The sequence below is a fragment of the Oncorhynchus nerka genome, linkage group LG13, assembly GCF_034236695.1.
Source record: "Oncorhynchus nerka isolate Pitt River linkage group LG13, Oner_Uvic_2.0, whole genome shotgun sequence".
In the NCBI taxonomy this organism is placed as follows: Eukaryota; Metazoa; Chordata; class Actinopteri; order Salmoniformes; family Salmonidae; genus Oncorhynchus; species Oncorhynchus nerka.
Genome location: NC_088408.1, coordinates 24,269,900 through 24,284,008, shown reverse-complemented (window position 1 = coordinate 24,284,008; position 14,109 = coordinate 24,269,900). Strand labels below are relative to the sequence as shown.

General features: G+C 40.6%; 1 protein-coding gene across 10 annotated transcripts in view; it reads left to right on the top strand.

Moving 5' to 3' along the window:
- Positions 1 to 841: 841 nt before the first annotated feature.
- LOC115118250 (otoferlin-like) overlaps positions 842 to 14,109 on the top strand; it is an 86,255-nt gene continuing 72,987 nt past the window's right edge. For all 10 annotated transcript variants that reach the window (XM_065026280.1, XM_065026275.1, XM_065026270.1 and 7 more), the window contains exon 1: positions 842 to 1,034. In XM_065026280.1, coding sequence (XP_064882352.1) covers positions 865 to 1,034 — 170 coding nt within the window. In that variant the 5' untranslated portion in view covers positions 842 to 864. The remainder of the gene's footprint in view (positions 1,035 to 14,109) is intronic.

The following is a 14,109-nucleotide window of genomic DNA, read 5'->3' as shown; positions in this document are numbered from 1 at the left end:
ACAGTATATACCGCAGACACACAGATAAACAGATATGTATTTTATGGAGCTCAGATGAGTACTGATCCAATAGCCATATATTCAGAGAACAGTGTTTAAGGGAATGAAAAAGAGAGTAAGCTAGAGGGAGCAAGGGATGAAGAGATCAAGGGAGATATAGAAAGGGGGGATAGAGAAACGACTATAAAGAGTGTGAGAGCTCATCTGTATAAATTACCCCAGGGTTTAGGAGAATGGTGTTAGTGGAGCTGTGAATGCTGACTCTGTTATTCAGATGATATCACACATAGTAACCAGAATGACCTGGGGGGTACTCACACTCATTATACCTGATGGCTGTCGAAAGGTTGGTTATGAAATTATTGCATCTGAGTTCCTAGAGTGTGCGGCTCTCCACACACACACACACACACACACACCTCTCAGCCCCTCTGCACCCCTCTCTGTCCCTGATGAGGGAGAGAGGAGGAAAACATCCGGCAGACTCTCACCTGAGTTCTAACTAAGCAGAAGTGCACTGAAAGATCCAGGGTTACCATGGTAACACCTTTAACTTTACTCTTTACTGGCTCTGCAGTGATTTACTGGCTCCTGGGAGGTCGCAGGGCAGAGAGAGCGAGATAGGGAGAGAGAGGTGGAAAGGGGAACATTGTTTGTTTATTTCCCTCCTCAGTCTTTGTCAGTGAAATAAATGGCTTGGTTTGTAGTAAAGGCAGTTGCTGTCAAAAATAAATCCAATGCCACAGTTCCTTGTCGTGTATTCACTTGATGAGAAATCGGTGTTTTTCTAGTTTGTTTTGACTAATTCATTGGTCGGCTATTCCATTCCAGACTAGTGTTACCGTAGACATCAAGTACACGACCATGGATGGGACAGTGGGGGTGTGGAGCGATGGGGAATTCCTGGACGTTCCGGGCGACCCAGAGGGAACGTTCCAGTTTGAGACAGACAGCCTGCTTTCCGGACACAGCCATGGATCAGGATCAGGAGTGTCTCCTGGACGATCCATCCACGGAATTCCCACTTTCAGGAAGTGAGTCGACAACTCCATTAATATAGCTGAAACATTTTCTTATTTTTATTTCACCTTTATTTAACCAGATAGGCTAGTTGAGAACAAGTTCTCATTTACAACTGCATCCTGGCCAAGATAAAGCAAAGCAGTGCGACAAAAACTACAGCACAGAGTTACACATAAACAAACGTACAGTCAATAACACAGTGCACAGTGTATGCAAATGTGGAAGATTAGGGAGGTAAGGCAATAAATAGGCCATAGTGGCAAAATAATTACAATTTAGCATTAACACTGGAGTGATAGATGTGCAGATGGTGATGTTCAAGTAGAGATACTGGGGTGCAAAAGAGCAAAAAATAAATAACAATATGGTGATGAGGTAGTTGGGTGTGCTATTTACAGATGGGCTGTGTACAGGGACAGTAAGCTGATCTAACAGCTGATGCTTAAAGTTCATTCCAGTCATTGGCAGCAGAGAACTGGAAGGAAAGGCAGGCGAAGAGGTGTTGGCTTTGGGGATGACCAGTGAAATATACCTGCTGGAGTGTGTGCTACAGTGGGTGTAGCTATGGTGACCAGTGAGCTGAGGTAAGGCGGTGCTTTACCTAGCAAAGATTTATAGATGACCTGGAGCCATTGGATTTGGCAACGAATATGCAGCGAAGGCCAGCCAACGAGAGCATACAGGTTGCAGTGGTGAGTAGTATATGGGACTTTGGTGACAAAACTGATTGCACTGTGATAGACTACATCCAATTTGCTGAATAGAGTGTTGGAGGCTATTTTGTAAATGACATCGCCGAAGTCAAGGATCGGTAGGATAGTCAGTTTTACGAGTGTATGTTTGGTAGCATGATTGAAGGAGGCTTTGTTATGAAATAGGAAGCCGATTCCAGATTTAATTTTGGATTGGAGATGCTTAAAACCTTTTACGGCTAGGGGTATGTTTCGACAACATCTGGTGAAATTGCAGAGCACGAAAAAAATACAAATAAAAATTGAAATATTTAGCTTTGATATAATCACAAGTGCAATACACCAAATTAAATCTTAACTTCTTGTTAATCCAGCCAAGGTTTACCCGTGTCAGATTTCAAAAAGGCTTTACGGCGAAAACAAACCATGTGATTATCTGAGGACAGCACCCCATCAAACAAACACATGACAATCATATTTCAACCCGCCAGGCGCGACACAAAACTCAGAAATAACGATATATATTCATGCCTTCTTCTGTTGGCACTCCAAAATGTCCCATAAACATCACAAATGGTCCTTTTGTTCGATAAATTCCATCGTTATATCTCCAAAATAAATGGCACGTTTGATTCAGAAAAACACTGGTTCCAACTCGCCCAACATGACTACATTTACATTTACATTTAAGTCATTTAGCAGACGCTCTTATCCAGAGCGACTTACAAATTGGTGCGTTCACCTTATGACATCCAGTGGAACAGCCACTTTACAATAGTGCATCTAAATCTTTTAAGGGGGGGTGACTACAGATGTTTGAATAAGTTCCCTGTAAACTTTGTCCAAACATCCTAGCTTCTGGGCAGTTTACTTTGGCCATCATACCCAAGAAGACTTATTGCTGTAATCACTGCCAAAGGTGCTTCAACAAAGTACTGAGTGAAGGGTCTGAATACTTCTGTAAATGAGATATTTCAGTTTTCTATGTTTAATAAATTAGCTACAATTCTGAAAACCTTTTTTTGCTTTGTCATTATGGGGTATTGTGTGTAGATTATTGAGGATTAAAAAAAACAATTTAATCAATATTAGAATAAGGCTGTAACGTAACAAAATGTGGAAAAAGTCAAGGGGTCTGAATACTTTTCAAAGGCACTGTATATCATGGCATTGTTGACTACTGTTGAAGGAAATTCTAGAGCATGCATTATTCCCTATAATGCACGGTATATAAGCACGGCATAATTCAATTTCTAGCGGCAAATGTGTTCAATTGTAACCATGGTATAAAAGGGATAATGAAATAAAATGCAACTCCATGGAAGGTTATTAGTTCCCTCTCCTTGGAACACACCTTCCGCGTCATTCATAATTTACCATTGAGCTCATAGCCCTTCAATGATTATTCCTATCATGTAAACAGTGCCAGTGGTGTATTTGATCTATTTGGTCTGTACATGTACAATGTATAGGGCAAGCCTCCCTCTTATGAGGGAAGTGACTTCGGAAGACCTGAAAGTATGCATTTTAGAAATGTTTTTCACATACAAACTTTGTATGCCTGAATCTTATAGCCTTTGCAAAAATAACACGGTCGCTGTGGTAGAATATTTGCTTTGATTAGCGATTATCTACAATTATCAATCGTCTCATCAGGTTGCCTGATTTCAGAGGGTGTTTATGTAAACAGGATTATTTGGGAAATCGTTTTTCTTTCAAAGCATGTAAAGGTTTTAAACGAACTATTATATTAATCTGACTATCCACAATAATTGTATTCTTGTGTGCATGTAACCGTACTCCATGTGGTGTGTTATTGTGTTTTCTGTTGAATAGTGTGTAGGCTAAGACGGTGTAGACAGCATTTATTTTCCTGTTGGCTGGTTTGCCTGGCTAGGTTCCCTAACCCATTATCATAACACATGTTGAGTGTTTGTGTGTGCGTGCGTGTCTATATGTGTGTGTGTGTGTGCGTGTGTGTGTGTGTGTGTGCGTGCGTGTGTGTGTGTGAGTGTATCTGTGTGTGGTTGGGACCATACATCAGCCACTGTATTTGGATGCATTAGAGTGAGTCTCTCACCATGAGAATCTCCATCCTCCTGACTAGACAGTTTGTAGTGGGAGTCAACTGGGCATTACAATGGAATGGGGCTCTGTCTGTGAATCCTCATGAAAATTTATTGAACTGACACATACAGTTATCATCTCCTAGAGTTTAGATGTACTGATTTAGTGGGTTTTATTGGACGGAACATAGTTTTTATAGTGTGTCCCCATAGAGCTGATCTGTGGTTTATGAGACCTGTAAAAAAAGACGCAGGCTGAGGAGAAAAGGGAAAGGGGGATGCCTAGTCAGTCAACTGAAATGTGTCTTCCTCATTTAACGTCCTACGGGATCGGTGCCACCCCCTCCCCCCGCGGGACATTGAGCTAACGTATGCTAATGTCATTAGCATGACGTTGTAAGTAACAAACAAAATAATCCAGGACATAAACATATCTGATATGGGCAGAAAGTTAAATTCTTGTTAATCTAACTGCACTGTCCAATTTACAGTGGCTATTACAGTGAAATAATACCATGCTATTGTTTGAGGAGAGTGCAAAATTATGAACTTGAAAATGTATTAATAAATCAATTAAGCACATTTGGGCAGTCTTAATACAACATTTTGAACAGATATGTAATTGTTGATTGGATCAGTCTAAAGCGTGGCACACACATGGCTGCCATCTAGTGGCCAACATCTAAATTGCTCCTGGGCTGTAAAAATACATTACAGCCTTTCTTTTGCATTTCAAAGATGATGGTACAAAAAAAAACGCACACTCACACACACACACACACACACACACCTCTGTCCTTGGTGCTAGACGAGGGCACCTGTCATCTCCTAACTACCGAGGCAACAAAGAGCTAGTCCTGTCAGTGGTACAGTACAGTACAGTAGCACAGAGGAGAGCTGATATTTTGTGTGAGAGAGAAGCCCAGTGAACCCACACAGAGTGATGACATACTGATGGAAAACACACACTACAGTACTGGATGAACAATGATGACCTCATGGAACCACTCTGATGATGTCAATGGGCATTGATGCCATTGTATTAACCTGTCTGGGTTGGTGCTCCTTACAGGGAGGAGAATGAGGAGGACAAATACAGTGTGAACTCAAGGTACCATATGCTGTTTGGGTTGCAGTGTCTCTCCTCTTTGGGTTGCAGTAGTGCCGTCTTGCATGTTTGAGTGTGCGCGTGTTCATGAGAAAGTGTTTTTTTCAGTGACATGGGAGTAGGACACACACACACGCGCACACTAGTACCTTGGAATCAAAGCAATTAATTTGTCCCTGAGACCGCATCGTCTGTCACCCTAAGGCATTATTACATCATAAACTTCATTAATTATCATCTCACGTTCTATGTATGATGACATTTCACCATGATGAAACAGAAGTCATTCCATACCGGCCCTTAAATCTAAATCAATGTCACACCAGAAGGGTCTTTCTATTTCATGTAGAATAATTACAATCACAGGGCTTATTATGTTTTATGATTATGCAATTGCTAAGGGCTAGATGTCCACGGTAAGAAGTCGTGGAATCTGGTGTGCGTGATATTCATTAAGATGGTTTTATTACCAGGCTAGCATATGGAACTGTATTAAGATGGTTTTATTACCAGGCTAGCATATGGAACTGTATTAAGATGGTTTTATTACCAGGCTAGCATATGGAACTGTATTAAGATGGTTTTATTACCAGGCTAGGATATGGAACTGTATTAAGATGGTTTTATTACCAGGCTAGCATATGGAACTGTATTAAGATGGTTTTTGGTTTTATATAGCATATGGAACTGTATTAAGATGGTTTTATTACCAGGCTAGCATATGGAACTGTATTAAGATGGTTTTATTACCAGGCTAGCATATGGAACTGTATTAAGATGGTTTTATTACCAGGCTAGCATATGGAACTGTATTAAGATGGTTTTATTACCAGGCTAGCATATGGAACTGTATTAAGATGGTTTTATTACCAGGCTAGCATATGGAACTGTATTAAGATGGTTTTATTACCAGGCTAGCATATGGAACTGTATTAAGATGGTTTTATTACCAGGCTAGCATATGGAACTGTATTAAGATGGTTTTATTACCAGGCTAGGATATGGAACTGTATTAAGATGGTTTTATTACCAGGCTAGCATATGGAACTGTATTAAGATGGTTTTATTACCAGGCTAGCATATGGAACTGTATTAAGATGGTTTTATTACCAGGCTAGCATATGGAACTGTATTAAGATGGTTTTATTGCCAGGCTAGCATATGGAACTGTATTAAGATGGTTTTATTACCAGGCTAGCATATGGAACTGTATTAAGATGGTTTTATTACCAGGCTAGCATATGGAACTGTATTAAGATGGTTTTATTACCAGGCTAGCATATGGAACTGTATTAAGATGGTTTTATTACCAGGCTAGCATATGGAACTGTATTAAGATGGTTTTATTGCCAGGCTAGCATATGGAACTGTATTAAGATGGTTTTATTACCAGGCTAGCATATGGAACTGTATTAAGATGGTTTTATTACCAGGCTAGCATATGGAACTGTATTAAGATGGTTTTATTACCAGGCTAGCATATGGAACTGTATTAAGATGGTTTTATTACCAGGCTAGCATATGGAACTGTATTAAGATGGTTTTATTACCAGGCTAGCATATGGAACTGTATTAAGATGGTTTTATTACCAGGCTAGCATATGGAACTGTATTAAGATGGTTTTATTACCAGGCTAGCATATGGAACTGTATTAAGATGGTTTTATTGCCAGGCTAGCATATGGAACTGTATTAAGATGGTTTTATTACCAGGCTAGCATATGGAACTGTATTAAGATGGTTTTATTACCAGGCTAGGATATGGAACTGTATTAAGATGGTTTTATTACCAGGCTAGCATATGGAACTGTATTAAGATGGTTTTATTACCAGGCTAGCATATGGAACTGTATTAAGATGGTTTTATTACCAGGCTAGCATATGGAACTGTATTAAGATGGTTTTATTACCAGGCTAGCATATGGAACTGTATTAAGATGGTTTTATTACCAGGCTAGCATATGGAACTGTATTAAGATGGTTTTATTACCAGGCTAGCATATGGAACTGTATTAAGATGGTTTTATTACCAGGCTAGCATATGGAACTGTATTAAGATGGTTTTATTACCAGGCTAGCATATGGAACTGTATTAAGATGGTTTTATTACCAGGCTAGCATATGGAACTGTATTAAGATGGTTTTATTACCAGGCTAGCATATGGAACTGTATTAAGATGGTTTTATTACCAGGCTAGCATATGGAACTGTATTAAGATGGTTTTATTACCAGGCTAGCATATGGAACTGTATTAAGATGGTTTTATTACCAGGCTAGCATATGGAACTGTATTAAGATGGTTTTATTACCAGGCTAGCATATGGAACTGTATTAAGATGGTTTTATTTTTATTACCAGGCTAGCATATGGAACTGTATTAAGATGGTTTTATTACCAGGCTAGCATATGGAACTGTATTAAGATGGTTTTATTACCAGGCTAGCATATGGAACTGTATTAAGATGGTTTTATTACCAGGCTAGCATATGGAACTGTATTAAGATGGTTTTATTACCAGGCTAGCATATGGAACTGTATTAAGATGGTTTTATTACCAGGCTAGCATATGGAACTGTATTAAGATGGTTTTATTACCAGGCTAGCATATGGAACTGTATTAAGATGGTTTTATTACCAGGCTAGCATATGGAACTGTATTAAGATGGTTTTATTACCAGGCTAGCATATGGAACTGTATTAAGATGGTTTTATTACCAGGCTAGCATATGGAACTGTATTAAGATGGTTTTATTACCAGGCTAGCATATGGAACTGTATTAAGATGGTTTTATTACCAGGCTAGCATATGGAACTGTATTAAGATGGTTTTATTACCAGGCTAGGATATGGAACTGTATTAAGATGGTTTTATTACCAGGCTAGCATATGGAACTGTATTAAGATGGTTTTATTACCAGGCTAGCATATGGAACTGTATTAAGATGGTTTTATTACCAGGCTAGCATATGGAACTGTATTAAGATGGTTTTATTACCAGGCTAGCATATGGAACTGTATTAAGATGGTTTTATTACCAGGCTAGCATATGGAACTGTATTAAGATGGTTTTATTACCAGGCTAGCATATGGAACTGTATTAAGATGGTTTTATTACCAGGCTAGCATATGGAACTGTATTAAGATGGTTTTATTACCAGGCTAGCATATGGAACTGTATTAAGATGGTTTTATTACCAGGCTAGCATATGGAACTGTATTAAGATGGTTTTATTACCAGGCTAGCATATGGAACTGTATTAAGATGGTTTTATTACCAGGCTAGCATATGTAACTGTATTAAGATGGTTTTATTACCAGGCTAGCATATGGAACTGTATTAAGATGGTTTTATTACCAGGCTAGCATATGCTGTATTAAGATGGTTTTTTATTACATGGAACTGTATTAAGATGGTTTTATTACCAGGCTAGCATATGGAACTGTATTAAGATGGTTTTATTACCAGGCTAGCATATGGAACTGTATTAAGATGGTTTTATTACCAGGCTAGCATATGGAACTGTATTAAGATGGTTTTATTACCAGGCTAGCATATGGAACTGTATTAAGATGGTTTTATTACCAGGCTAGCATATGGAACTGTATTAAGATGGTTTTATTACCAGGCTAGCATATGGAACTGTATTAAGATGGTTTTATTACCAGGCTAGCATATGGAACTGTATTAAGATGGTTTTATTACCAGGCTAGCATATGGAACTGTATTAAGATGGTTTTATTACCAGGCTAGCATATGGAACTGTATTAAGATGGTTTTATTACCAGGCTAGCATATGGAACTGTATTAAGATGGTTTTATTACCAGGCTAGCATATGGAACTGTATTAAGATGGTTTTATTACCAGGCTAGCATATGGAACTGTATTAAGATGGTTTTATTACCAGGCTAGCATATGGAACTGTATTAAGATGGTTTTATTACCAGGCTAGCATATGGAACTGTATTAAGATGGTTTTATTACCAGGCTAGCATATGGAACTGTATTAAGATGGTTTTATTACCAGGCTAGCATATGGAACTGTATTAAGATGGTTTTATTACCAGGCTAGCATATGGAACTGTATTAAGATGGTTTTATTACCAGGCTAGCATATGGAACTGTATTAAGATGGTTTTATTACCAGGCTAGCATATGGAACTGTATTAAGATGGTTTTATTACCAGGCTAGCATATGGAACTGTATTAAGATGGTTTTATTACCAGGCTAGCATATGGAACTGTATTAAGATGGTTTTATTACCAGGCTAGCATATGGAACTGTATTAAGATGGTTTTATTACCAGGCTAGCATATGGAACTGTATTAAGATGGTTTTATTACCAGGCTAGCATATGGAACTGTATTAAGATGGTCATACAATGGATAATTTAGCGATTTTAAACCCATTGAATAACACATTCATAAATGGCAAAACAGGCAGTGAAAAAAATGTATCATAAGGAATAAGGTTTTGAAGTGTCTGTCCTCTACCTAGGAGAAAGCTCAAGCTCAAGTTATACTTCCAGTCAATAGACTGTTAATTAAGATGTTTTTATTGCTAGAGGAATCTGGTGTGTGGGAGATTCATTAAGATGGTTTTATTGCCTACCGTACAATAGATCAGGGGAGAAGCAGAAGGCTAAGAGACATAATCCTAACCTTATTGAGCAGCCAGATTTGGGTCAGAGTTAATGAGAGTTGGAGCCTTGTACAGTACATATCAAACAGAAGATGAAGACTGTGTAGTTTACTGGTGCAACTTAGACCACCCTGTCTGTAATGATAGCATTACATGTGGTTTAAAGGTCATCCCAAATTCCAACATTGGTACAGTTTAGGAAGGAGGACTTCTGTTCTTCTGACATTGGCATAGACAAAGGATAAAAGAGAGATGGAGTGTGTGTGTGTGTGTGTGTGCGTGCGTGTGCGGTCTTCAGGTCTGAGCTACCATGGTAAAGTGATAAGGAAAATGAGAGGGGTTTCACTGGCCTTTTAATTGCTCTCTATCCCTTTGATTGCACACACACACGCACACACACGCACACACAAACATACGCACGCACGCGCACACACACCAGTTTACAGTGACATTTGAGTCATTTAGCAGACACTCTTATCTAGAGCTACTTACAGTTAGTGCATTAATCTTAAAATAGCTAAGGAGGTAGTGTGAGGGGGGGTGCTGTCGGATTATGTAAAATACTCTTGGTAGGGTTTCAGAAGTTTTTGGAAGATTGGCAGGGACTCTGCTGTCCTAGCTTCAGGGGGAAGCTTGTTCCACCATTGGACTGCCAGGACAGAATAGAGCTTGGACTGGGCTGAATTGGAACTGGGGTGAAGATAGGGGTGGGAGGGCCAAGAGACCAGAGGTGGCAGAATGGAATGCTCGGGTTGGGGTGTAGGGTTTTGAGCATAGCCTGAAGGTAGGGAGGGGCAGTTCCTCTTGCAAGTGACATGGTCTTTTAGTGGATGCAAGCTTCGTCTGGAAGCCTGTGGAGTGTGCGGAGGAGCGTGGTGACATAGGAGAACTTGGGACTGTTGAGCACCAGTTGGCTGTGTTCTGGAGAAGTTGCAGGGTTTTGATAGCACAAGGCTCCCTGCCGGGGCGGCAGGGTAGCCTAGTGGTTAGAGCGTTGGACTAGTAACCGGAAGGCTGCAAGTCCAAACCCCCGAGCTGACAAGGTACAAATCTGTCGTTCTGCCCCTGAACAGGCAGTTAACCCACTGTTCCTAGGCCGTCATTGAATATAAGAATTTGTTCTTAACTGACTTGCCTGGTTAAATAAAGGTAAAATACATTTTAAAAAGTGGCGCAGTGGTCTAAGGCCCTGCATCTCAGTATAATAGGTGTCATTACAGTCCCAGGTTAGATCCAGGCTGTATCACATCCCGGACAAGATTGGGAGTCCCGTAGGGCGGTGCACAATTGGCACAGCATCGTCCGGGTTTGGCCTGGGGTAGGCTGTAATTTTAAATGAGAATTTGTTCTTAACTGACTTACCTAGGTAAACAAAGGTTTAATAAAAAGTCTAAAATATAAAAAGCAGGAGCCCAGCCAACAGTGAGTTTCACTAGTCCGGACAGGAGATGATGACAAGTGCCTGGATTAGCACCTGTGTGGGGTCTAGAATGTTGTAGAGCATGAGCCTGCAGGAGCGAGTCACTGCTTTGATGTGTGCAGAGAACAACAGGGTGTTGTCCAGGGTCACGCCAAGGTTCTTTGCACTCTGAGAGGGGGACACCGTGGAGTTGTCAACTGTGATGGAGAGGTCTTGGAGAGGGCAGGCCTCCCCGGGGGGAAGAGCAGCTCTGTCTTGTCGAGCTTGAGGTGGTGGGCCGACATCCAAGCTGAGATATTTGCCAGGCATGCAGAGATGAGCGCTTTAGCAGTGTGGAGAGCCTCCGTGACACATGCAGAGAAGAGCCGTCTCTGTTGAGTGATCCGTCTTGAAGCTTGACTGGTTAGGGTCAAGAATATTCTTCTGAGACAGATAGCAAGAGAGTTGGTCAGAGACGGCATGCTCAAGTGTTTTGGAAAGAAAATGAAGAAGAGATACCTATCAGTAGTTTTTCACATCAGAGGAGTCAAGTGTTGGCCTCTTGAAGAGGAAACTGCATTCTGAAGTCAAAGGGGATGCAGCCAGTGCATACATGTGTGTACTGGTCCCCCCTGGGAATTGAACCCACATCACTGGCATTGCAAGTGCCATGCTCTATCAACTGAACCACATGGGAACACAGCTCCAGGCTTTGCCCCCTTCTCTGCCACTCCAGAAGGATGTATTTCTGGTCCGTGAACTACAGTTGAAGTCGGAGGTTTACGTACACTTAGGTTGGAGTCGTTAAAACTCGTTTTTCAACCAATTTCTTGTTATAGTTTTGGCAAGTCGGTTAGGACATGTACTTTGTGCAGGACACAAGTCATTTTTCCAACAATTGTTTACAGACAGATTATTTTACTTATAATTCACTGTATCACAATTCCAGTGGGTCAGAAGTTTACATACACTAAGTTGACAATGCCTTTAAACAGCTTGTAAAATTCCAGAAAATGATGTCATGGCTTTAGAAGCTTCTGCTAATTTACAGTATGAGTCAATTGAAGGTGTATCTGTGGATGTATTTCAAGGCCTACCTTCAAACTCAGTGCCTCTTTGCTTGACATTATGGGAAAATCAAAAGAAATCAGCCAAAATTGTAGACCTCCACAAGTCTGGTTCATCCTTGGGAGCAATTTCCAAACGCCTGAAGGTACCAAGTTCATCTGTACAAACAATAGTATGCAAGTTAAACACCATGGGACCTCGCAGCCATCATACCGCTCAGGAAGGAGATGCATTCTGTCTCCTAGAGATGAATGGACTTTGGTGCGAAAAGTGCAAATCAATCCGAGAACAACAGCAAAGGACCTTGTGAAGATGCTGGAGGAAACAGGTACAAAAGTATCTATATCCACAGTAAAACGAGTCCTATATCGACATAACCTGAAAGGCCAGTCAGCAAGGAAGAAGCCACTTCTCCAAAACCGCCATAAAAAAGCCAGACTACGGTTTGCAACTGCACATGGGGACAAAGATCGTCCTTTTTGGAGAAATGTCCTCTGGTCTGATGAAACAAAAATAGAACTGTTTGGCCATAATGACCATCGTTATGTTTGGAGGAAAAAGGGGGATGCTTGCAAGCCGAAGAAAACCATCCCAACCAGCAGCATCATGTTGTGGGGGTGGGTCTGACTCTTGCTGCAGTAGGGACTGGTGCACTTCACAAAATAGATGGCATCATGAGGACGGAAAATTATGTGGATATATTGAAGCAACAGCTCAAGACATCAGTCAGGAAGTTAAAGCTTGGTCACAAATGGGTCTTCCAAATGGACAATGATCCCAAGCATACTTCCAAAGTTGTGGCAAAATGGCTTAAGGACAACAAAGTCAAGGTATTGGAGTGGCCATCACAAAGCCCTGACCTCAATCCTATAGATAATTTGTGGGCAGAACTGAAAAGGCGTATGCGAGCAAGGCCTTCAAACCTGACGCAGTTACACCAGCTCTGTCAGGAGCTGGTGTAAACTTACATAACATGTATTCCTTTGCAAAGCGGAGGAAACCGAGGCAGGGATTATTTTGAATGTTAATTTGGTTAAGCTTTTGTTCAATTCGTTCAATCATTTTGTTCGTTTTGTGTTGGGATGTAAGCAAGCTCATTCTGTGCCAGCCTGGGGTCGTCATGCTTTCAAAGGGCACCTTTGATCATACCCACAATGCAACAGGTTGGTGGCACATCAAACAGCATTGTGATGGTGTTGTGTTGTGGAGTCTTTTCATCTGTATCAGTGTATCACACGGCAGTGCCAACAAATGACAGATCTAGGAAGTATTTTATGTCTTTAACGTAGACTTAAGGGTCTTTATTCATATGAGGTCTATGTGAACTTACAGTAGCACTGGTAGAATGTTCTGGAGTCTTTGATTGCTACTGTAGCAATGTGTTCTTGGTTTGAAGCTGTGTCTTGTTTGAAGTACTTATAGAGCTTTAGTTGTAGACATCAAATGCTATAGTTGTAGAGGTAACTTTAGATTGCAAGAATCTCTTACAACTCAATGTTCCGTGTTGTGTTTTATGTCACTGTTTTCCCTCAATGGCTTCTGTCTGAGTGCAGTGTTTTGTGTTTTGTAGTGTCTTGCTGTGGTGTATTGCCTGTGCATTATGTGCCATTGTGTTCCTCCCACATGTTGACTGACTGAATGACCCTCCCTGACTTCCTGTCCAAAGCCATGGTGTGGGAATAGATCACCACTCAATACCAGACTCTTTTGGGGTTGAGCAGAATTAACATATTAAAACAGAGGGGTATTCAGAGAAAGCCTGTTGAAAGTTATTCAGCCTTTCCTCCCTCCTTCCTCCTCCCTCCTTCCTCCTCCCTCCTTCCCCAGTCAACTGCTGAATTGTTTCTCTCAAATCTCTCTTCCTCCTCCCGTTATTTCTCTCTTTCTCTTTCTGTCATCGTTTGTTAGGCGTTCAATTATTTACACCTGGGGGGCGCTAGAGAGTGTGCTATGGAGTAGACATGCTTTGCTAGAGCCCCACTCCATTTTGAAACAAATTAGTATTTATCTTAACCTCTCACGACCTATATCTTCAAACAAATATGAAAAAGGGAAAAGGCACCAGAAAAGGGATCGCTAAACAAGATAACTTGAATGAGATAGACAACGAA